Genomic DNA, 25,089 nt, shown 5'->3' with positions numbered 1-25,089 from the left:
TCTTGCACCAAACTACCTAGCTAGGTAGAATCGGCAAAATACCTACCTAGTAAAACTACCTACGACGGTAACTTCTCTTGCACCATCCTACCTAGCTACCTAGGTAAACTTGACAGCTCGCGTTTTTAGGATTTGTTTTGATTGGCTGTTCGGCGACGAATTATTCGTGGGCGCAAACAAATAGTAAGCAAAGAAAACTAATAAATGGATATTGTTTCTATAAATATATATTTTGGTATTATGAAATCATTTTTCATTTATGTAAATACCGATGAAAGCTGCCTAGCTATCAAATTATTTGAACAAATAGGCTTCGTTTCCATGGCAACGAGTGAGTCTTTAATGAGGCTGTTTTGTTACGGAGGTTTATCGCGTTGATACGGAGAAGCACCTCAGTGTACCTATGGAGTATGTGGTCAATTATATTATTATTCACTCATAAAGGATTGATTTATCATTGTCTTAAACATTTTATAATGCCTAATTTACATCAAAGTACCCGTGGATTATCATGTATTGTGCCTATTATTACTAATTGAATCATTTTACCTAAGGTTTTGCTAGTTATTTTGGAAGCCCGAGTTTACCGTCAAATCGTCAAAAATTCCTCCGCGAGTACCTCTTTCCGGCTTTCGGTGCAAGAGGAAAACAGCCGGTCGGACTTTAACAACTGGTAAGTTCCGATGCCGTTCGTTGGAATTTCTAGGTAAATTTTCACGGTAGCGTTTTTTGGTAGGTAGTTTGGTGCAAGAGAATTTAGGTATAATCGGAATTTACCTAGGTAGGTAGTTTGGTGCAAGAGGCCTCAGGAGTCAAAATGGGTGGACCGATCGGGACGAAAGTGGGACCGTTTGATTCGTCTCCGGCGAGGTAAACTTTTGGTGCTGGCCTCGGTTCGCTCGGTGCTTCGTGGCACATGCTATTCCGCTTCAAAGTTTCGGTGACACGAATTTTTTTTTTGTCAAGGCTACAGGTCAACCCGAGGTCACGGGCAAAGCCATACTGGCGGGACACATCGGTAACACCTTGAACCAGTTTCCAGGGGGGTCACCGTCTGCGAGGGGTGCAGGCTGCACGTGCTGGGGTCGGAAAACCGTTTTGACGTGAGGTCCTCTGGCTCAAAGAAATTTTAAGCTATCAACCTCAAAATCGGTTCAATGGTAGTCCCAGGCAAGGCCTCCAAAATAATGCACATTTCATTGGGCTATGAATCCTCCAATTCTGGCCCAAGGCAACGCACGAGCGCTGCCGGCATCTAGTTTGCTATTTGAGGTCACTGATAGGGGAGAGTGGGGCTATTTGTTACAGGGGTAAGTTGTTAAAAAGCAAATATCATTGAAATTAGTTAACACGCGCCCCGTAGGGGGGGCCGAAACGCCCCCCCCCCCTGTTCTTTTCGGTCGATATCTCCTAAACGGCTGGAGATATCGCCACCAAACTTTCAGGACCCCTCCGGGCATCGATTTTACACATTGTGACCAAAAATTTTTCCAGAGGCTATGATAGGTTGGCCACAAATGACGTCAAAATGACGTCATGTTCTGTCATTTTCGACCGAAAAAAGACCTTCGCGAGAAGACCTGTCAGGCCTACAGCTTTGAAGATACAGAAAAATGATCAAGACACAAAAGGTGTAGAATTGACAGGGCTACAAAACTGCCATCTCGGATTTTTGAAATTTTTGAGTTTTGACCCCCAAAAATTAAAAATGCATTTTTTTGGATATATAAGCCGAAAAATCCAAAAAGTTTTTTGATTTTCGAAAAGCCCGGAATATATGTGATAGTACCTACCGTCTCCTATCTACATACCAAATTTCAGATCGATACCTCGTTTTTTGGCCAAGTTATAGCGAAAAAACTGTTCAAAAATGATGACGTCAAATTTTCAAACTCAATTTTTGGCAATTCTAGACCTCGTAGAGCAAAACAAAGACCACCATTGGACTCCCAGTGACAAGCTGCATCGAATCGATACCCATTTTATGCAAAAATATCAACTTTGAAATTTGACCTAATTTGACCTGACCTTGACCTGACCTTCACCAAAACGTGATCTAGGCTGGCCCCAAAGGCTACCTAACCCACATAATCGCATTTGTCATGTAAAATGGACCATAAAACATGTATCACACGACACTTTCATAATGTGACCCCCGGTGACCTGACCTCGCTATGACCTGACCTGGTATCAGTGACCTCAGATAGCAAAGTATGTGTTTGACGAACAATGTACCATCGATGGTTTTCAATAAATTACCAATTTACTCGATTTCACAACACATTTCTTGAAATGCCTGTGAACGGTGAAAATCTTACCTTTGACCTGACCTGTGACGTCATCGGTTTGACCTAGGTCAATGAAATTTGGTCACAAGGTAGTTCCCGGGTGGGGCTATCGAACGCCGTTTGAATTTTGAAAATCGGCCGGTAACTTTCCGAGATCTTAGGGGGGGGGCGAAACGCCCCCCCCCCCCCCCTACTGGTGGTAGGGTCCGCCGGTAGCCCTACGGGGCGCGGGTTAACTGAATAGGTTGGCCGCTAAGAGCAGAAAACCAAAAAGTGTAACGCATAGCCCCACTCTCCTCTAGTAGCGCGATATCAAGAGCATTTTCAAAGATATTTGCTTTGTAACAACTTACCCCTGTAACAAATAGCCCCACTCTCCCCTACCAGGTCATGTCACAGAGGTCAGGTCACTGAGGGTCACAATATGAAAATATCATGTGATGCATGTTTTATGGTCCATTTTATATGCCAAATACAATTATGTGGGTCAGGCAGCCTTTGGGGTCAGGTTAGATTATGTTCTGGTGAAGGTCAGGTCAAGGTCAGGTCAAATTAGGTCAAATTTCAAAGTTGATATTTTTGCATAAAATGGGTATCGCTTCGATGCAGCTCATCACGAGGAGTTCAATGGTGGTCTTTGTTTGGCGTTACGTGGTCTAGAATTGCTAAAAATTGAGTTAAAAATTTGACGTCATCAATTTTGAACAGTTTTTTTTTTCGCTATAACTTGGCCAAAAAAAGAGGTATTAATCTAAAATTTGGTATGTATATAGAAGAGCGCAGGGACTATCACATTTATTCCGGTTTTTGCGAAATTCGGAAAAATTGGGATTTTTTTCGCGTTTTTCTAATAAAATCAAGTTTTTGAATTTTTGGGAGTCAAAATCCCATATACTTAAGAAAATCCGAGATAACAATTTTGTAGCGCCGCCTTTTGGCTACATGACCATAAAAACTTTGACATTGCTTGGTAACTGTAGCGTTTGTGGGCGTTTCAAGATTCCACGTTTTTTGCTCATTTTTGCTTGAACATGACCTCAGGTTGACCTCAATAACTTCTGGCCTAAGGTCTCCTTAGGCCAGAAGTTATTGAGAAATGCTGTGGTGTAAAATTTCAATTCTTAGACTTGAAATTTTGTGTGAAGGTGTCAAATTGATTCCCGGGAAGGTACTGAAAATTTGGCGCCGAACAGTATTCTTGCTATTCAGGAAAAAAACTACAGGGGGGGGGGCAAATTGCACCCCCCGACGGGGCGAGGGTTAATTCAAGTAAAGCGATAACTTTCAATGTGATAGCTTGCTAAACGTTCATTCATTGCCTGCCGTTTCAGACGACAATGAAGCCGCTATCAAGAAGGCCATTCTGCGCGATCGGCACTATGACGTCACGACCCGGCCACCCAACAATCGACAGGGTCCCACGGCCACCTTCATCACGCTCATGATGCGCAGCTTTCAAATTGTAAGCTAAGTACTCGACGGTCGTCTGCCAGGTCTTGTCATCCCTGGGAGCTGGTGCTTCTGTCACATCAAATGTCACAGTGTTTATATGGAACAGCAACGTAATGGACGGTCGAGGTCAACTACGAAACGGGAGATGCTGAAAAACAGACGTTTTTGGAGTGCTCCGTAATCTGTATCATTGTAATAGTTTCAACATTCAAGGTAACGACATGCAATTTAACCCGCGCGGGGCTGGGGTCTCCAGCCGAACGCGCGGGGCTGGGGGGGGGGGGTAAATTTTACCCCCCCCCCCTGTTATCTCCCGAACTAATGGTCCGATTTGGAAAATTCAAACGCCAATCGAAAGCTCTCATCACGAACTACTAAAAACATGTACTTAATTTAAAGTTTGAGGTCAAGGTCAAGGTCAGGTCAAGGGTACAAATTGCAAGTTTCTACAGTATCGGCCTTGCACCGTAGTTGCCGAAGAATGGAGTCATGGACTGAGACTGATCGCCCAAAACGTGTTCTTAGGCTACCAAGACAATATTCGTTGCATACAATATCATTCAGAGGTCAAGGTCAAGGTCAGGTCAGGTCAGGTCAGGTCACCAAAAAACAAAATATAGAAAAGGGCATGTGCGACACGTGTTTTATGGGTCATTTTACTCATAGAATTCAATAGGCACACTCAATAAGTGATATGGACCACCTCTGGATGAATTTCAGGTCGAGGTCAGGTCAAGGTCAGGTCAAGTGAGGTCAAATTTTGAAGTTGGTTGTTAAGGCCTAAAAAGGTGTCTATCTGATGCAGTTTTTCACGGCGAATCGAATGGTGCTATTTTTGTTTCCGTACGAGGTCTAGAACTTCCAAAAAAGTCATTTTTCAAAAATTTTGTGTGTCGTGACGTCATAAAATTTTGAATAACTCCCACATTTTTGAACCGATTCTTCTAAAATTTGGTATGTAGGTGCACATAGACCACTTCTCTGATATATATTCCGGTTTTTTCGATAGACTTAAAATTTTGGATTTTATAATGATTTTCCCAAAAAAAGTCAGTTTTTTGAAAAAATTTAGGCCAAAATCCAAAATTTTCAAAAAACCGAGATAGCCATTTGATAGACAAAGTAAAATTACGTATAACCTTTTTTGTTACGTCTTGATTCCTTTAAAAATGAAGATGTTAGCGGCGTTTGAACTTTTGCCGTTTTTGAGGCAAAAATCGCGAACATGACGTCACTAAAACGTCAATTTCTCAAAAATTTTCCGACGGATTTCGCTCAAATTTTCAGGGAACGTGTCAAATTGATGTAAGAAAAGGTACTGAAAGTTTGGCGGCGCTGCGCGCCGCCGTTTTTGAGATATCGCAAAAATTCGCGAGGGGGGGGGGTAAAATTTACCCCCCCAGCCCCGCGCGGGAGCATGGATTGAATTTGACGAGTGGTAGTGTTAAATGCAATGCGAGTGGCAGTTAAATGCAATCCAATTCAATGGAACTCGTCAGTAATGGCAAATGTCAATCAGGCTAAACTTTGACGAAACATGTCACCTGAGAAATTGGTTAAAAGACGCTTTTTCGCAAGCCTAAAATTTGGCACAATACCCACCAAAATGTTCATTGTTCATTATCTCGTTAAATTTCACCCAGCAAACTCAGCCCGTTCATTCATCACACGAATGCAGAGACCAGCCAGCGTGAAATCAAATGCCCGCCCTACACCAGTTCTATCGTTGAAGCTTTGTAACTCATAAGCATAGGCACACACAAGCACTTTATAAGATACACTCCCAGCGCCCCAGTGGATGACCCTAAGTTCTGCAGCCGATCGGGCTGGTTCTGTGAGAATTTGCCACGAATATAAGCGGTCTTTTCGTTCTTAAATTATATCTGGGCGTTACTGGACATTCCTTTCACGTCGGCCCCGTTTGTGTTTCCTAGGACGAATATCAGCTGACCGCAACCATCAACGCCTGGACTGTTATGGTGAGTAGCAGGACGTCGGGGAACAACGGCGACCGAGAATGGGGACCACCTGATGCGATCCGCGGGACTGCTTTTACTCTCCGCATGTAAAGCCATGTCGACCTCACGGACCCATACACCACAGCATTTCCAAGAATAATTCTTGGATAAAAATGAAACGATGGTCTATAGATTTTAACTTCGTTGCTAGATTAGGTCAATAAACCCGCCAAGCACAGTTACCTTTTTTATTCATTTCACATGAAGCTTGTTGTCGATTTCTCATAGGCATTTAACAGCTTTCTACTTTCAACGAAATACATTTGTATCTTACGAGCATTAAATATGTGTCGTCCTCCGTGGCCGGACGGCGGAGTGTGTTTCACGGTCCGGTGACTTTTCTGTTCCGCGCGGCCGGCTGGGCAGGAACCGTGGCCGGTCCGGCTGGCTCATTGAGCCCAGAGCGCCCCGCCGACCGGCTCACCGAGCCCCCATCGCTCTGCCGTCACTGAGCCCAGAGCACCCCGCCGACCGGCTCACTGAGCCCAGAGCGCCCCGCCGACCGGCTTACTGAGCTCACATCGTTCTGCCGACCGTCTCACTGAGCCCCCATCGCGCCGCCGACCGGCTCACTGAGCCCCACTGAGCCTCCATCGCGCCGCCGACCGGCTCAGTGAACTCACATCGGCTGGCTGAGAGCTCTGCCGAGTGGCAGAGACTGTCCCCAGCCCTGCTCTGTCATAGATCCACATGTTCCCTAGGTCATCAGGACTGTTCTGTCAAACGAGTAGAACCACATCTGCCCCTGGTCCCGAGCAACGCTATATCATAGAGCTATACACACAGCTTCGTGACTCCTTCCATCAGCCCTGGTACTACCATAAATCATAACGACATGAACAGTGACTGTTGGGTGTGTCACACGTCCTTTCTGTGTTGATATCCAGGACATATCTCCAACGTAGATTTTGACTCTTTGTTTTTCTCACAGGTTTGGATGGATCGTCGACTCACTTGGCAGCCAAGTGACTACGGAAACACCAGAGTGGTTCTCATGTACAGCTCACAGATATGGCTACCCGACATCTATCTCATGAACGGGTGAGACCTGACAGATGACCGCACACATTGGACTGAAAGGCAAACAGATGCTCTTGTGTCAACTTAGATAGGCATTTTCAGTATTATTTCCACAAAGACGTAGTTCAATTCTAATCACATCACTCCTGTGCTGTGATGAATACTACGAGTATGTCCAAAAAAACTTTTTCTTACTCTTAACCCGGCAGTTGCTGGGGTATTTCGCCACCCACCGTTTGCTGGGGGGGGGGGGGGCGTTAAACGCCCCCAGCCGATAACTCGAGAACCAATAGGCGCAGCGAAACGCACGAGGCGGCAAACGAAAGAACGCGACGAGACGCTTCAGATGAGTACTTTAAAGTTGAATTTTGAGGTCACAGGTCGGGTCAAGGTCAGGTCAAACACCTGAAATCGGCCTTTCAGTAGCATGGACTTCAGGACTTCGCAATGGGCGCCTCTCGTCATAAACTCTGTCAAAACGGTGCACAATCCATCATATAAGGCCTACAAGAGTGTCAACTCCATGTAGGGGTCAGTCAAGCATAGGTCAGGGTCAAGGTCAGGTCAACCGGGTAGGCACATATCCCCGAAAATCAAAACTGATATTCGCAGCCTGTGACACATGTTTTATGGGTAATTTGAGGCGTAGAACACGATGATGACATTCATTTTATCATATGTGTACGTGTTTGGCTAAAAAAGTTCAATTTAAGAAATTCATGTATATAATGGTCATGAAGTAGTCACGAGAAATTGTCTAGATTCAGTTCAAGATTTTGGAAAATGTCGAACGATAATCAATAATCGAAGATAGCCATTTGATTGTTCATGGTATTGGCAGTCTAATGGCGGTTACGGCATGTCTGTATGTCTATTCTGTGATTTTATATGATTTTTTGAACATATGCCGTTGTTGGTCGAAAACTCAGAAATCATGACGTCACTAAAACCTCGATACCTCAAAAATTTTCCGACCGATTTTTTTTTGAATCTTTGTCACAATAAACTTCAATCAATTCCCTACAGGTATCCGAAATTTGGCGCGCCTGCGGCGCGCCGTTTTTGCTATTTTTTGCTATGGCCCGGCGAAAAAAGTGGGGGCGTTTAACGCCCCCACCCCAGCAATTCGCGGGTTAAATATGACTTGGACCCGGGCCAGAGCGACCGTTTGCAGCTGACGCGCCGGTGGCCGGAGCGTCCTGACGCCCTGCTGACCCCTGCTGACCCCTGCTGACCGCCCTGCTGACCCCTGCTGACCCCTGCTCGCCGCCTCTGCCGTAGTGTGACCCACCTGGAGCCGATCTACATGCACGCGCCGGTGCCGGTCAACAGCACCGGCCTGGTGGTGTGGGTGACACCGTCCACCTTTCGCGTGCGCTGTCAGAAGGAGATGGCCAACTGGCCGTACGACCAGCAGAAGTGCACCGTGATACTCTCCTCGTGGTCGCTGGACAGAGACACCCACGAAGTTATACCGGCTACCCACGACGGGGTAAGTCGGAAAAGCGTGGCGCGGTATCGGAAATCGGAATACTGCCTGCTAGTTAAGGAGAAGCGGCAAAAACAAGTTGTCTGTCTCGATATCTTTTGATCGAACTTGTTGTTTGATCAGCAGATGACTTTCAGGCCCGGTCTTTTTTTAGTGATGCTTGGATTTGGCTTTCAATTCACAGCAAAGGCTTATACATCGTGTTTCTAAGAACAGCCACAAGAAGCCTTGACAAAGTTTTGCGGCCATTTGAAATTAGATGACATCGGTGTAAACATTGCTTCAATTCCATTCCAACCGTTTCAAACTGGGCTGTTAGGTCCTGATTACGGAGCGAGCGAAGCGAGCGTAGTCTTTCCTTAGATTAACGGAAATTTCTGAGTATGAGCGGCCGGCCGGCCGGCCGGCCGGCCGTGGTCACGCTTCTGCGAGGCTCATATCTCAGCAACCACTTGACCGATTTACACGCGGTAATTTTTGTAGGGTAGCTTCATTCCTTCTACCAAGTATTGGACTATTCCCGATGCATGTGGGTGACCCCTTATGCACGTGCCACGTGCAAAACGAAGAGGTGTCCGTTTTGTAATTGTTGCAATATCTCGGTAACTACTTGGCCGATTGCGCTGAAAGTTGGCATGTAGGTAGGCACCCACTAGGCACTGCATATCCATGTGCCAGAGTTGGGGTGCTGCTGCACGTGCGCACGTGCAGGGGTCGTTTCCAGATCTCGAGAACGGCTCGACCGATTGCGCTGAAATTTAGTACACAGTTAGGGACCGGTTAGTAGGGTGCCGTGCCCAAGTTAGTTGGGACCCATTTTGCACGTGCGCACGTGCAGGGTGCCGCTTCCAGATCTCGAGAACGGCTGGGCCGATTGTGCCCAAATTTGGCACGTCGCTAGAGACCAGTTAGTAGGGTGCCGTGCACAAGTCAGTTGGAGATACCCCCTCGCAATTTCGCACGTGCAAGGCCCACCCTCTCGCTCGCTCCGTTAGTCGCCCCAAAAGGCGTTATACTGGTAAATAGCGTTATTGAACTTACGGTGAACTTGGATTGGTATTAACATAGATAACATGAATCGTTAAAAGACGTTAAAGACGTTAAATTACGTTATTTACGTTAAATTACGTTAAATTTAACATCTTTTTAAGATGTTAAATCGTTAAAATGATAACCTGATTCATGTTATCTATGGCATTAACTATATGCGTATAATTACTAATGCAAGTCGCCATAGATATTAGGAACGCATCTACTTTGCTCGTAGATTGCGATAATAGGAAACTTGTAAGTCGTAGGTCTCTTATTCTCTGGATGTTATGTAACTGATGCTGTTGGTACTAGCATCTAATATCTAATCCTGCCTCTTTGGTCGCTATAGGTTGTACTGATCTCCCATCTATCAGGCGCCCTGTTGTACTGATCTCCCATCCACCAGGTGACCTGCTGTGCTGATCCATCACTGTCGCACTGATGTCCATTCCCTTGGCTGTCATGTTGTACTGACGCCACCCTACACACAGAAAAATATTAACACCGTTAGCGGTGTAATTGCACAGTACATATTTTAGCACTTGAGGAAAGTTATTTTAGTCCCTTCCCCGCTTAAAGGAAGGGTGCCACCTTTTGGACACAACGCAGTTTTTACAAGATTAGCCTCACATGAACCTAAAAACCGGCTTCACTTACCTATGCTCGAGACGGTCAGCATTGAATCCGCACGTGAAGTTATCATTTGCGAGTTTTGCTGCCAGCATTCGGGCAGGCAAAAATCTTCAGCACTATTTCTTCGTCGTGTTAAGGGTATTTTATAAAACATGAAATCAGCAAAGGTATGTATAAAAGTTATACTTTTGAAGCATGTTTTATCATTTTGAAAGGGTATATTTTTTCTTTATGGTATACACTTAAGTTTTAAAATTTTAATTGGGAAGTTTTTCTAGTAAGTTGCATGAAGGGTGAAGGGTTCCATAGATCTCTTAAGCATTGTAAAGGAAAAACCTTTACTCGACTTATTTGATGTTCTTTAATGTTGGCAAATATGGCCAACAGTTACCTACTTGGTTACCTACAACTTAGTTCAAATCATGTAATCTTCTTCCTTTTTATTTGTTCATCTTTTTGTCTCAGTTGCGCCATCAATGCAAATGGCAGAATGATATGTTGCCATGACAACAGGATATGCCAGCCGTCCTAGCTGCCACATTAAACGACCTTGAGTTGTAGTGGTGATATAAACAACGATCTTTTTTTTGGCCAATGTATTAAATGCAATGTTTCGGTTTTTTGTATATTGTGGACGCGCTAACCACGTCTAAAAATTCAAATAAGTAAAATAGATTCATAGAACAAAAATTTCGGAAGGTGGCACCCTTCCTTTAAATTACTCGCGCTTCTAAATGAACACCAGGAATGAGGTAATAGAACACTGTTAGGAGGGTTGGGTGTTTTGCTACATGTAGTAAAACACCCAACCCTCCTAACAGTGTTCTATTACCTTCTTCCTGGTGTTCATTTAGAAGCGCGAGTAATTTAAGCGGGGAAGGGACTAAATTAACTTTCCTCAAGTGCTCAGATATGTACTGTGCAATTACACCGCTAACGGTGTCAATATTTTTCTGTGTGTAGGGTACACTGTCGTTCTGATATCAAGCCCATAGAGCTATCCACTTTTAACTGATACTTCATTACGCACGTCCCTGCCCCGAAGTGCTGATGTCTTATCCCGCTGATGCCCTGTTCGGTTGAGATTCCACTGCACCGAGTCCTATCCGGTGCACCGATATACCCAGCCCGCCGGTGCCCCCTTGCCTCAGAAACTGGTGCTCAGTAACGACATGGTCAAGACGGACTCGCACTGGCGCGTCACCTCGGTCGACGGCTCGCTGGTGAACACCACCTACAACTGCTGTCCCGGCTCCGTGTGGCACGAGCTGCACGTGGAGATGCACGTGGCCAGAGTGTCGCTGCTCTATGCCATGTCTTTCATCCTGCCGTGCCTCGGTAAGTATCGCCACGGTTCACTGACTGGGCGCAGCGCGATTTTCTCTCGTCTTGCTCTGGTGTTTCGCCACTAAATTGGCAAGCAGCATTGTAAGTACACTGTATGTAGTATGTAGAGTGTTGTGGATTCGGGATTAACTCTAAGGCGAATTTTGCACAGTAAAGTAAAGATGTGACAGGTGTTTATCTATTATTTATTTATTCAATTATTATCATTTATTCGTTTAGTTGTATTAAAGGGACTATCCCACTTTTAACATGGGGTTTGAGTTGAGATAGCCAAGTTTGCGGCGAGGTTCAGAAACCACTATCTATCTAGGTAAGGTTGGAACCCCCGCGGCCTCTTGGTGTTGAAGAAATTCGTTCCCTTCATTTGAAAATGGGCCTTGTACAAGGCCCTATCTTCAACATGGAGCGACCGTTAGTGTGACGTCACCTCGTTTAGTCATTCTGATTTAAATGGGTTTGTTCGTTGAAAAATCGCTTAAAACTTGGTCTGAACTTTGTTGTGGTGCCTACAGAGTAAAAAGAATCAGCTTTGTGACAGTAATGTGGCCTGGGGAAGGAGGTAATTTTGGGCTGTGACGTCACATATTTGAAAGTTTGTGTTTGGAAAATGGGAAGCCTAAGATGTTTAATGAAAAATAAATGCCAGAACCGTGTTCCTGGTCATCCAATCTATAAAGTCGGGCACAATTTAACTGGTTTTAACAACATTTTAGAAGGTGGGATAGTCCCTTTAACCCGCGCCCGGCTGGGGGTCCTGGATTTCCACGCCCTGCTCCGGGGGGGGGGGGGTGTTTGAACACCCCCCTTCAAACTCGGCTCCTGGGCCACGTAGCGATATGCAGAAGGCGGCGTTCGAAAGAGAGCCAAAAATAATTAATGACGAAATCACTTCAGTCACTTTTTTGGTCAGGTCAAAGGTCAGGTCACCAGAGGTCATTGAAGGCAAAATTTCGCCGATTTTCAGATCGAATGTCGACAATTTCTAGGAAGCCAACGCATAACTCGGGAACCAATAGAGCTACAGCGCCGCGGAAAAGCGCATTCGATAGCCCGTTTACAGACCTTTCTGAGTAATGTTCTGAGATTTGACCTAACGTCAACGGTTTTGCCTGCAGGGGGCAAAAACTGCAAAAATAGCCGATATTTTCGGAAACAGTTTTTCTGCAATACCTTTTGACCCAAGGCTTGTACGAGCTTACTTTTACCGGCATCGTGTTCCTGTCGTCAAGACGTATCGAATGAACTATAATTTGACCTTGAAAGGTCAACTTGAAAATTTGACCTCAGGTCAAGGTCATGACCTTACCGGAAAGGGTAATGTTGCGTATCAGTCGATCCGTATCGTCGAGCTGAACACAACTAAGGCGTTTTCACCGCTCTAGCATGCCTCTATCAAAAGTTATTTGCGAAAAACTGTTAGACACCATTCGTGACCTGAGATGACCTCAGGGGCATAAATAGGGGTCACGGACACCATTTTCATGTTCAGTGTGTCTAAACCACTTGTAATTCAGTGCTTGGGAGTGTTTATAATGTCTGTCGTCCAAAATAGGCGCATTTCAATTTTCCCCCATTGATTTATAATGGGGAGGTCGCAAAATTGACCTGACCTTAGGTCACCGATATAAAAATTCCGAGATATAATTTTTATAGATACTGTTCCCCTTATCAATCGCTAAAAGTTTCAAAGCGATCCGTCACTCGGTGTAGCTATGGCAGACATTGAAACATTTTATGAGGTGAGGTCACTTCAAGTGACCTGGTGACCTGACCTTGAATGACCTTGGTCTGAAATTTTCACAACATGTGTAGAGTTGATGCATGATAAGGTGTACCAAGAAACGGTGGCGCTCCGCGCCGCCGTTTTTGAGATATTCGCGAAAAACCACAATGAGGGTGTTCAAACACACACCCCAGCAGCGCGCGGGTTAACAGCGTGTCAATTGGCATGAACAATTTGCTTTAATTTGTGTTTATACTGAAGGGTTCTTAAATGACAGGTCACGCGCGCGGTATCACGAGCCACAAAATATGCCAGTTAAGAATTCAGACTTAATAAAGTTAGTCTTGGCTGGAACTTGGTGTTTATACATTATACCCAACATGGCGCGGTCAGATAGGACAGCAACTATCACGCTTACACAAGAGCAGTTTAATAATTTGTTAGCTTCTCGAGAACCTCAGGCTCCCAGAGCACCACGTCCAACCATTGGACTGGACGCATCCGAAGAGGACTGGAGGTTGTTTATCTTCCAATGGGGGCGTTACAAGACCGCTACAAGGCTCACATCGACAGCAGCAGTGGATCAGTTACTGTCCGCCTGTAGCCCTGAACTGGAGCGACGGCTGTTTAACCTTCGGGGGACAAGTTTGTCTACTATCGCAGAAGACGACCTGCTGCAGGAAATCAAATCGGTCGCCGTCCGGGGTCTTCACACAGCCGTCCATCGGCGCCAATTCCACTCTATGCGTCAGGGAGAAGGCGAGGATCTGGCACAGTATGTCGCGAGGCTGAGAGCTAAGGCGGCTCTTTGTGACTTTAATGTCACAGCCCATCGACCTCTGGCCGACAGCAGGGAACCCGGTCCACTCAGCTATGAGGATGATGTGCTGCAAACGCAGCTAATCGTCGGCTTGCACAGCACCGAGCACCAAAACAGAATTCTCACTGCGGCTGATCAGTGCCCGGACTTCGAAACTACATATAGACGTCTGCAGGCAATGCAGACTGCTGAAAACAGTGAGAAAACTCTGCAGAACGGCGCGTCCCGGGACACGCCGCTCATCAGTGACGCACCACAACTCCAGCCCGACGTCACAGCAGCCCATCGTTCGACCTACCGGCAACAAAGGCATCCGAAGTCTCTCCCACACGCCGGTTCAAGCAGACCAAGGGGCAAGAATGCCCTCTGTAACTGGTGTGGGGATTGGCATATGGTCTCCAATGCCCGATTCCAGGACATAAACTGTCCTGCAAAAGGCAAGGCGTGTGGATACTGCCACAAGCTGAATCATTTCGAGCGGGCTTGCCGAAACAAACAACAGTCCCAAGTAAGCAGTGGATCAGTCGCGGACACTTTCGGCGGTGAACCGAGTGAACTCTCTACGCAGGCCCATATGAGCGATTCCGCGACGCCCAGTACGGTATCAGCAACAGAGGACTCTCATTTTACACCTCAGAACGGTGTTAAGCAAACGACAGTGCCACATATGGAATGGGAAGGCGACCAGTTCGTTCCTAGCGCGCCGAAGCGTCATCCTGAGTTGACAGTAGCTGTGACTGTCATACAGGACGCTCATGCCAAGCTCGGCAAGCACCTCACTAGCAGAGAGCGCGCCCGAGTCATAAATGGAGCGAAAACCGTGGGGTGCGCCGATACGGGGGCCATGACCTGTTCCGGTGGCACGGAGCTACTGGAGCTCCTCCAGTGTCCAGCGAGGTTCCTACTAAAGACATCGCATCGGATACACGGCGTGACGGGCACAAGTTTGGACGTGATGGGCTCTCTCCTCCTGCGGATCGAAGCAAATGGTCGCGTCACCAGACAGGTCGTGTACATTTCACGGAATACTCGTGGCCTGTACCTGTCTGAACGGGCACTGAGAGACCTCGGAGCAGTGTCCGGCTGTTTCCCCGCACCAGCGGCTTCCTCAGGCGCCGCCACCAGCGCGTCTCAGCCGCCGGAGGGCTGTGCACCCTGTGGCTGTCCGAAACGGTCAGCGGTGCCGGAGCCGCCGAAAACCATTCCATTCCCAGCCACAGAGGATAACCGAGAGAAGCTGGAGCAGTGGATAAGGAACCACTTCGCCGCCAGTGCATTTAACACGTGCGAGCACCAACCGCTCCAAGAGATGTCCGGCTCACCCATCGACATACACTTCCTTCCGGATGTGACGCCGCAGGCCGTCCACACGCCCATTCCGGTGCCATTCCACTGGAAGGCACGAGTCAAAGCTGACCTGGATCAAGACGTGAGCCTCGGCATCATCGAGCCCGTGCCACAAGGAACTCCAACTCGGTGGTGCTCTCGGATGGTGGTGACTGTGAAGAAGGACGGCTCTCCACGTCGAACGGTGGATCTGACCAACGTCAACAAAGCCACGCTCCGTGAAACACACCACACACCGACGCCATTTAACCTCGTGGCGGACATACCCACCGGGATGAAGAAAACTGTTCTGGATGCGTGGAACGGATATCACAGCCTTCCACTGGCCGAAGCAGCCCGAGATGCTACGACATTTATTACGGAGTTCGGGAGATATCGCTATAAACGCGCACCACAAGGCTTTCACGCGTCTGGAGACGGCTACACTCGTCGCATGGATGATATTACGGAGGGAGTCGAGCGCCTGAAGAAATGTGTGGATGACTCTTTGTTGTGGGATCAAACGCTGGAAAAATCATTCTGGCATACAATGAACTACATAACTCTGTGCGGAAAAAATGGTGTCGTGTTCAACCCGTCCAAGTTCATTTTCGGGGCAGACACTGTCGACTTCGCGGGCTTTACGGTCACCCCAAGCGGCTACAGGCCGACTGCGCAGCTGCTGAATGCCATCCGAGACTTCCCGACGCCGACCGATATAACCGGGGTCCGCAGCTGGTTCGGGCTAGTGAACCAGGTCTCATACGCCTTCGCACAGTCAAAAGTAATGGCGCCATTCAGGGAGCTCCTAAAAACGAAAGAAGGCAACAAGTTCTACTGGGACGACACCCTGGACCTGTTGTTCAACCAGTCGAAAAACGTCATCACACAACATGTGGAAGACGGAGTCAGGGCATTCGAAGTGAACCGTCCAACTTGCCTCTCCACTGACTGGAGCAAAACGGGCATCGGGTTCGTCCTGCAACAGAAGCACTGCAGCTGCAGCCTAGAGGATGCCCCTCACTGCGGACCCGGACATTGGAAGCTGATCTTTGCTGGGAGCCGCTTTACCACTGAGGCGGAGGCTCGCTATGCCCCAGTCGAAGGAGAAGCCCTAGCGCTGGTTTACGGTCTCCAACAAGCCCGGATGTTTGTGCTGGGATGCCCAGACCTGATCGTTGTTGTAGACCATAAGCCGTTGGTGAAGCTCTTCTCGGACCAGGCACTTGAAAAGATAAAAAATCCCCGCCTGTTCAGCCTGAAAGAGAAGTCCCTGATGTTCCGGTTCAGGATAAAGTACGTTCCGGGCAAACTGAACTCTGGCCCCGACGCTACATCCAGGTATCCAACGTCAGGTGGAAGGGACGCGCTGCTGGCAGCTCTATGCGTCACTCCCACAAGTGAAGAAGCCGAAGCCGCTTCCGGAATACACCAATCAATGGTGGCCGGCGCTCGAGTCGCGGCGTCTTCAGTGCCATCAGATGACTTCCGCGCAATCTCGTGGGAGATATTGAAAGCCGAATGCGCCACCGATCAGACAAGCATAGAATTAGTGGACTTGATAACACGTGGATTTCCACAGAGCAGAAATGAAGTACAGGAAAGCTTAAAAGTTTTCTGGCCAATGAGACATGAACTCCATCAGCTGGAAGGGGTACCGTTTCATGAACACAAGATGTTCGTGCCGAAGTCGTTGCGCTGTGAGGTCCTGGATTGCCTACACTCTGCACATCAAGGGGAGGTCGGCATGAAGAGCAGTGCCCGCTATCGCTTTTTCTGGCCGGGAATGGACGCGGCCATCACACAGAAGAAGGCGCAGTGCCGAACATGTCAGAAAATAGCGCCATCACAGCCGGGCGAGCCACCTCTGGATCCGCCGTGCCCTGAATTCCCGTTCGAAATGGTCGCTGTTGACTTATTTGAGCTGGCTGGCAGTCACTATATGGTATGTGTGGACCGCTACTCTGGCTGGATGCATGTGAGCAAACAAACATATGGCAGCTTCGAACCGATGAGGATTGAACTCAACAGCTACTTTCGACATTGGGGAGTGCCTCAAGTGGTTGAAACAGATGGCGGACCGCCCTTCAATGGTGATGAGTTCAAAACGTTCCTCAAGAAATGGGGGATAAAACATCGCATCTCTTCGGCTCACTATCCCCAGAGCAACGGCAGAGCAGAGGTGGCCGTCAAGACAGCGAAGCGCCTGCTGCAAGAGAATACCAGCAGATCCGGCCAGCTAAACAACGGCCAGGTGACGCGCGCACTGCTCCAATACCACAACACACCCGGCCGTGGTCCGACGGGAGAGTCACCAGCCCGAATCATATTCGGTCGGGAGCTCAGAGACGGACTTCCGATTCCGCGATTCGCCAGACCCGAGTGGGGAAAGCTCAGAGATCTACGCGAACGGGGCCATTCTCAGTTGCACGCCAAGATAGTCGACACTAGGCGCTGCCTAGAACCACTGGAAGAAGGAGACCCGGTGCTTGTTCAAAATCAATGGGGCCCGGCACCCAAGCGCTGGGAGAGAACGGGAGTAGTAGTGGAGAAGCTGGGCAACCGGCAATATAGCATACGGATGCACGGGAGCGGTCGCGTAACACTGCGAAATCGTCGGTTCCTGAAGAAACTCCAGTCTCTCAATCCGACTCGATCAGATGCTCGTGCGACCCCCTCACACGAGCCACCGCTAGCTCAACTCCAGGGCTCAGTGCGGCCAGATCTTCGCACAGCCGCCGATGCCGCGCCACGCTCTCAGTATCCGACTGTGGTCCCACCGGGGCCGCGGCCAGCCACCTGCATCAGACGACAACCACCGCGTGCGGCCAAGGCCCCAAAGGGGGGCATGAAGGGTTCTTAAATGACAGGTCACGCGCGCGGTATCACGAGCCACAAAATATGCCAGTTAAGAATTCAGACTTAATAAAGTTAGTCTTGGCTGGAACTTGGTGTTTATACATTATACCCAACATATACTATATAATATGCTAATATATCAGTAACATGCATGTTGCATACATATTGCATAAATGCATACATAGCGCTAGTTGACAGTAATCCAGTCATAGTGAATATATTAACTCATGAGTGTTTACCTTACAGTGTTCTTATATAGTGTGTGAGGGACACATTCCCCACAGCAACCAGCAAACAAGTGCGGAGAATAAACATGCAAGCGTCCTTCCCCAATACTTCAAAACATTTCAAGCAATGTAATCAAATCATTATTTTATTACAAATCTGAGAGGCTCGTTGTATGCGTCGTGTGAGCGCGAGCAGCTGCAATTTTCCGCATGAACGCTGTTGGGTCGCTTCTGTGAAAGCCGTTCCCCCCCCCCAAATAGGCTCAGTGACTAGGTGCTACGTAAGTTAGTTCGCCAATGACACGCAAGAACCGCGCAATTCACCATGAGAAAATAGTACAAGTAAGTAGGTTCTATATATGGCAGTACCGGAAGCATGCTGCTAATGACGGAAGATCATCGTACAAACCCCTGGAGCGCTCAGTGTGGCGTAGCCGGACCTTACCTTATTTGTCGGCAGTTTCTCTGAAGGTGACTAAAGGGAATTTGCCATTCATCCGCCTATATAGTACCTATAGTACCTAATATTGCATGTCTGGATAAATTCCAGCTAAAAGGTTGATGTAGCGATGTTTTTAATTGACTTTCTTAGTATTGAAATGGTTACCAAAATACCAACAGTAAAACGAATCAAATGGTAGTTAGCAATGACCTCCTTTGACCAATTCTGGGACCTGAGTGACTTACACCTGACCTTAGCCTGAGGTCAACATCTTAAATTGACTTCAGCGAAACAACAATGTGCGTGACCTTGACAAACACGACAGCGCCAAAATCGGGGCTCTGCAACCATTTGTGGTAAAGTAATTCAAACAAAAAACCGTACCGTAGGGCACCTGGTCCTGAGCTGACCTCAGCGGTCACCGGCTGACCCAGATGAGAACTTGAAATTGTGTACCGCCGCTGCGCCTCGTACCAGCAGGCAGCACGCAATCTTGTTTCTTCCGGGAGTCTCTAGTATGATTGGGGCGAAACGGGGATGGTCTCTACTCGCCCTCCTCGCCGTATGGGCCGTATGTAGAAAATCGATAGGCCCGGTGCGGGCCAAGTGAGAATATATATTACTGACCGGGCCGACGAAATTATTTGGAAACCACTGGCGGATCCAGGGGGGCATTTAGGGCCATGGCCCCCCCCAAAGGCCTAAAGTGGCCTGTTTGGCCCCCCCCCCAAAAACGTCAGAAAAATTGCTAAGAAAATATACCTTGATGGAGGTTTTTAGCCACTTGGTGAAGTAAAGCTTTCCACAGAATAATATCGGAAGCAATATCAAATATGGTAGCAGTGAGGGTCGGTCAAAAGTTGCGCGAGCGGAGTCGACCTTCAAAAGACTGCTGTTGGCACGTGTTTATGGCGCGGCAGCTGGTAGTTGGCGGTGTTTCGCGTGGTGTGGCATCACTGGCGGATCCAGGGGGGGGGGCACGGGAGTCTGAGGTGCCCCTGACAGGTCCGTGGTGCCCCTGGACCCTGGCAGGCCTGTGGTGCCTCTGGCGGGCCTAGGGTGCCCCTGCTAGGCTGCTGATGCCCCTGGGACCTGACAGGAGTCCCCTGACAAGCCTAAAGTGCCCCCAACAGGCCCGTGATGCCCCCGACAGGCCCAAGGTGCCCCTGCGTGATGCCGTGATGCCTGCGAGGCCGGTGGTGCCCCTGCGAGGCCGGTGGGGCCCCTGACAGGCCCATGGCGCCCCTGCGAGGCCGGTGGTGCCCCTGCTAGACCGGTGGTGCCCCTGGCAGGCCTGTGGTGCCCCTGCTAGGCCGCTGGTGCCCCTGGGCCCTGACATGACTGTGGTGCCCCTGCTAGGCTGCTGGTGCCCCTGGGCCCTGACAGGACTGTGGTGCCCCTGACAGGCCCAAGGTGCCCCTGCAAGGCCGGTGGTGCCCCTGTAAGGCCTGTGGTACCCTGCTAGGCCTCTGGTGCCCCTGACAGGCCCATGGTGCCCCTGCGAGGCCGGTGGTGCACTTGTCAGGTCTTTGGTGTCTCTGACAGACCTGGGGTGCCCCTGACAAGCCTGTGGGGCCCCTCACAGGCCCGTGGTACCCTTGCTAGACCTGTGGTGCCCCTGGCGGGCTGGTGGTATCCCTGCTAGGCCAGTGGTGCCCCTGACAGGCCTGTGGTGCCCCCGGGCACCAAGGGGGGTCATGACCCATGTGGCCCCCCCTTGGATCTGCCACTGATACATAATATATTGATTTGTAAAGGCGTTATGGCTTATGCAATATGCAATTGTAGGCACTTGGTATCCCTCACTTACCCCTCATTGGGGGCTCTGGCGGGCTCCTGAGGGCCCACGTCTATCTCCGGGAGCCCTAGACGGGCTCCTTTGGGTCCTTTCAGTCCACTATAGCATAAGAGGTCTCCACGCGAGTCCTATACATCTGAGGGCGTACCCTGACGTCTGAGGTACCCAACTGCAGCTCCAATGGTCTCTTACACTGGCAGATCCAGGGAGGGGGCATTTAGGGCCATGCCCCCTTCCCAGAGGCCTAAAGTGACCCGTTTGCCCCCTCCCCCAAGCGATAATGAAACATAGTTCAATCAGTGCGTGGCCCAGGAGCCGAGTTAGACAGGGGGTGTTTTACCACCTCCCGGCCCGCAAAGGGACCCAAGCACTGACTCGAAGCGGGTTAACTGGTCGACAAAAGCAATGGTAAGTGTTTACAAAGTAACCTAAAGGCATGGGTCGGGTTGTCTACCATTTATATATTTTTCTTTTTAGTTAAAAAAAAATTCATAGTGTCAGGGCTGTGACGAAAAATAAGTGGCCTAAATCCGATGAGAAAACAGGATTTGGGGGTACCCTAGGTTTGGCTCCTGCATGAGTTGCCCCCCCCCCCCAAAACGCAAGCCTGGATCCGCCAGTGTTGGAAACGAGGTTTGCAAAATTGACTGACGGAGGCCCGAGTGCGGAGCACGAGGGCTGGAGTCAAACTCGGCTTGCAAAATCTGACTCCAGCCCTCGTGCTCCGCACTCAGGCCTCCGTCAATTTTGCAAACCTCGTTTCCAAATAATTTCGTACGGCTTAGGTCAGTAAGATTTTTCCTACATGCCGCATGCCTATTAAAACGTTTTGACAGGTTTTGGTGACACTTATACAATTGTTTTGTCCATAAATTCCTAACAATGATTGCGCTACTGCTGTAGATAAAGCTTTGAAGGAAATTCATAGAAGAAAATGCATCAAGATACCTTACTTCAAATGGAATCGTCTCTGAAAATATTACCTCAGAATGGCATAACAACTGGATACCCAAATTCCAAGGAACATAATACATGAATAATTTGCCACGACATAAGAACAAGAAGAAAGCATAATATTTCTAGTGATTAAACGTTGAATTTTCCAGTGCTCTTGCAAGAATCTTTTCTTTATTTATGTAATCGTACTTTTTTGATGCCCTATGGCTAAACTTTCGTGAAATACATTATATTTTCCATATTTTACATGTTTGTTTCGAGGAAAGGACTACAACTGTCAAATAATACCGCAATAACTTAGGCCCAAGGTATCAGAGGACATATCAAACGAAGATAAGACAACAAGCGATAACGGATTTCGATTATAGGCGCATATCTTACCATAATTTCGGCTTTGTAACCAATACAAAATATTTCAAAACCCTTGATAAGCAGAGCAGATATTTTTTACCAAAAAATGTTAGTTTTCTAATTTTACGCGGCAAATATCATGCTTTAATGATGTCAATTATACATTCCCTGTCAATTATACCTCTGGGCTAATGCGATACACTGTAGTTTAGAGGTCATTGCCCTGGGCAGTAATGTTGGGATATTGTGACCGCGGACCGGTCGTGCAGGGCCGAGGCGCGAGCCGGGCCGGCGGCTCGACCGGCCGGCCGGCGAGCCGCCTGACCGCCGCGCGGTCACCGCGCATGCGCTCTATGCCGTGGTTATATAAGGACGCGACCGTGACCGGACTGGGTCAGTCGGCGGGTCGCCGTGTCCGTGCTTGGTCTTCGGTCGCTGGAAGCACAATACACCGTGTCGTGGTATATGCAGCTTTACTTGGCCCTAACATATTTTGGCGCGGTCGGTAGGACCAATAACGTAAATGGGCTGCATATGAGTTTTTAAGAAAGAAGATTGCTGTGAGAGTTCTGTGACGGCCTACTCAAGCTCACGGTGGAAAAGGTGGACGGAGCCGGTGAGTAGAGACTTTGGGTGGTGAGAGGTTCTCTCCAGTAGAGTTCAGTATAACAAACAATGGATTTATCTACCATTTTCCTTTCAAGAGCTTCGAAATTTAGTGGAGAGTCGGGGGAAGTGTGGCAGAAATGGTTCTGCCGATTCGAAGCTCAGACGGCGAGCATGAAAGCCGGGGACCGGCTGGCGGCTATGGTGGGTCTTTTGGACGGAGTCGCACTGGACACATTCGCGTCACTCACCGAAGAGTCACGGAAGGACTACGGCAGGGTGGTTGAAGCACTGAAAAGTCGGTTCGGCCGGCAAATAAGCACGTTGCAGGCTCATGCCGAACTCAACCGAGTTTGCCAATCACCTTCGGAGTCTGTTGAAGACTTCTCAGCCAGGATCAGAGAGCTGAGTGGGCTAGCCCAGCCGGCTCTGCCCAGCGACCACAGCGCTATGGAGGGATTCCAGTGCGGCCGATTCATCTGTGGCCTCCGTGACACGCAATTGCAAGAGAGGTTAATCAGCCAAAACGTATCCACACTGACTGACGCGGTACGCGTTAGTAAAGAATTCGAGGAGACGAGGAAGACGATCAAGGCAGTGCGAAAGCATGAGATCGACGTCATCGGGGCGTTCCGCCCGGTCGGGGGTGAAGCAACCGTGGGTCAAGCAGAAAAGACTGTGACGGACAACAACCGGCTCACAGCCATCGAAGATCATATTCGCGGGCTACACGAGTCGATATCGGCCATCACAATGGCGCCGAAGACGACAACTGATGCGAGTAAGTCTCGCCGACTTCCCCGGTGCTACCGCTGCGAGCAGCCGGGTCATTTTCAGCGAGACTGCCCCGAGCGTAGCCGTGGTTCACCTAGCGTCAGATGCTTCGGCTGTGGAGAATTGGGTCACCTCAAGCGACACTGCCCCATTTCATTGCCGTCGACAAGGGATGGGCGCGCGCTGCCGCTCTGCTTATGTTGCGGGCAGCAGGGCCACTGGATGGCGGGGTGCCAATACTTCCAGGGTGGCAGCACTGGCGGAGGCCACTCCGAGACAAGAGCTGCTGATCCCCGGCGGGGCGCCGGTGCGCATCAGGAAAACTGAACCGGACTGGAGCCGTGGGACAGGTCCCAGTCCTCTCTAAAGCGTCCCCACTCACGGCGTCGGCCGTTCGGGTCGTCATTCACGGCGCTCCGACATGGGCGCTGGTGGACACTGGTGCCGACTTCACCATGATGCGAAGAGGATTTTATGAGGGGAACCCAGCACTAAGAACAATCCGGCTCAGCTCGAGCGCGCGCAATGCTATCGGAGCGGGAGGTACCTCCCTCCAGATAGTTGGTGAGTTGGAAAACCTCTCATTATGCATTGATGGAGTCAGCTTCCGATGCCCGGTAGTGACCGTGGCAGACGACCTCGTGTACGACGTGATACTAGGTCGCGACTTCACGTGCATGCATCGCACGGTCATTGACGACGACGCTGGCTCATTCAAGATTGGAACCATGAGCGTTCCCCTGCCGAGCCGGGAGCAGGTTCGACCAAGACGTGCGCGAGTGCGATTACTGTCGAACGTCGTCATTCCAGCACGGTCAGAGTGCGTGGTAGCTGGTAAGCTGGAGAGAGTGGACGGCGTGCAGAGTGATGAAATGGGTGCAGCCGGGATATTCGAGCCATCAACCGTAGCGGAGCGGGAGGGACTCCTGACTCCAAGGGCTCTGGTCGTTGCAGACGACGACGGGTGCGTCTCGATCATTTTGACAAATGTTGGGTCTGAAGAAGTCCGTGTTCTCAGAGGCAGCGACCTAGGGACATTTTATGATGCCACAAACGAGAAGGACTGCGAGTACAAGTTGTGCCTGGCTGCAGACGGAGACGTTGGGGACAGTGATGATGACGACGTTGATGATGTGAGCTGCAGAACAGAAAGGCGTCAGAATACGACGGTGACAGAAGTACTTGATGTGGACGGATCTGACTTCTCAGCGGAAGGAAAGGAGAAGCTCAGAACCATTCTCAGCGAATATGCAGACATCTTCAGTCAGTATGCGGGTGATATCGGCAAGACAGATTTGCTCGAACACCACATCGACACAGGGGAGGAGGCTCCCGTGAAGCAGAGACCACGGCGGGTGCCAGTTAAACTCCGCGAGCAAGTCGAGATGCAGAAGACGCAGATGATGAAAGATGGAATAATTGAAGAGAGTACAAGTCCGTGGTGCTCCCCAGTCGTCCTGGCCAGAAAGAAAGATGGAAGTTTCCGCTTCTGCGTCGATCTCCGCGCGATCAACAGCCGAACTCGCGGATGTGCGCATCCTCTGCCGAGGGTCGACGAGGCATTGGATACCCTAGCGGGGGCAACGTGGTACACGACGCTCGACATGGCGACCGGTTACTGGCAGGTCCCGCTGGCCACAGAGGACCGAGAAAAGACGGCGTTCTCCACGGGCAAAGGACTCCATCAGTTCAGGGTGATGGCCATGGGTCTCAAAAATGCTGGAGCCACATTCCAGCGACTCATGGAACTGGTGCTTGCAGGTCTGGACTCGAAACGCTGTTTAGTCTACCTTGATGACATCATCATATCAAGCAGATCCGAGGACGAGCACATCGCAACGCTCCGTGATGTCTTCAAGCGAGTGAGGTCGGCGAAGCTGAAGCTCAAACCAGAAAAGTGCCGCCTCGCAAAGCGCGAAGTTACGTT

The 25,089-nt window shown here is 49.3% G+C and overlaps 1 protein-coding gene across 2 annotated transcripts in view; it reads left to right on the top strand.

The window, feature by feature from the left end:
* The window catches only part of LOC122363326 (acetylcholine receptor subunit alpha-type acr-16-like), a 67,797-nt gene that overhangs the window by 6,429 nt on the left and 36,279 nt on the right, over positions 1–25,089 (top strand). The window contains exons 1-6 of one of the 2 annotated variants that reach the window (XM_043332454.1): positions 8–673; positions 3,620–3,750; positions 5,675–5,719; positions 6,690–6,799; positions 8,060–8,270; positions 11,084–11,270. In XM_043332454.1, coding sequence (XP_043188389.1) covers positions 3,730–3,750; positions 5,675–5,719; positions 6,690–6,799; positions 8,060–8,270; positions 11,084–11,270 — 574 coding nt within the window. In that variant the 5' untranslated portion in view covers positions 8–673; positions 3,620–3,729. Of the gene's footprint in view, positions 1–7; positions 674–3,619; positions 3,751–5,674; positions 5,720–6,689; positions 6,800–8,059; positions 8,271–11,083; positions 11,271–25,089 lie in introns of those variants that run through there. The other variant, XM_043332453.1, reaches the window with a different exon arrangement.

The sequence above is a fragment of the Amphibalanus amphitrite genome, unplaced genomic scaffold (genome assembly GCF_019059575.1).
Source record: "Amphibalanus amphitrite isolate SeventyFive unplaced genomic scaffold, NRLGWU_Aamphi_draft 000616F_arrow, whole genome shotgun sequence".
Classification (NCBI taxonomy): Eukaryota; Metazoa; Arthropoda; class Thecostraca; order Balanomorpha; family Balanidae; genus Amphibalanus; species Amphibalanus amphitrite.
The sequence above is the reverse complement of the archived record's forward strand: the minus strand, read 5'-3'. Positions and strand labels throughout refer to the sequence as shown.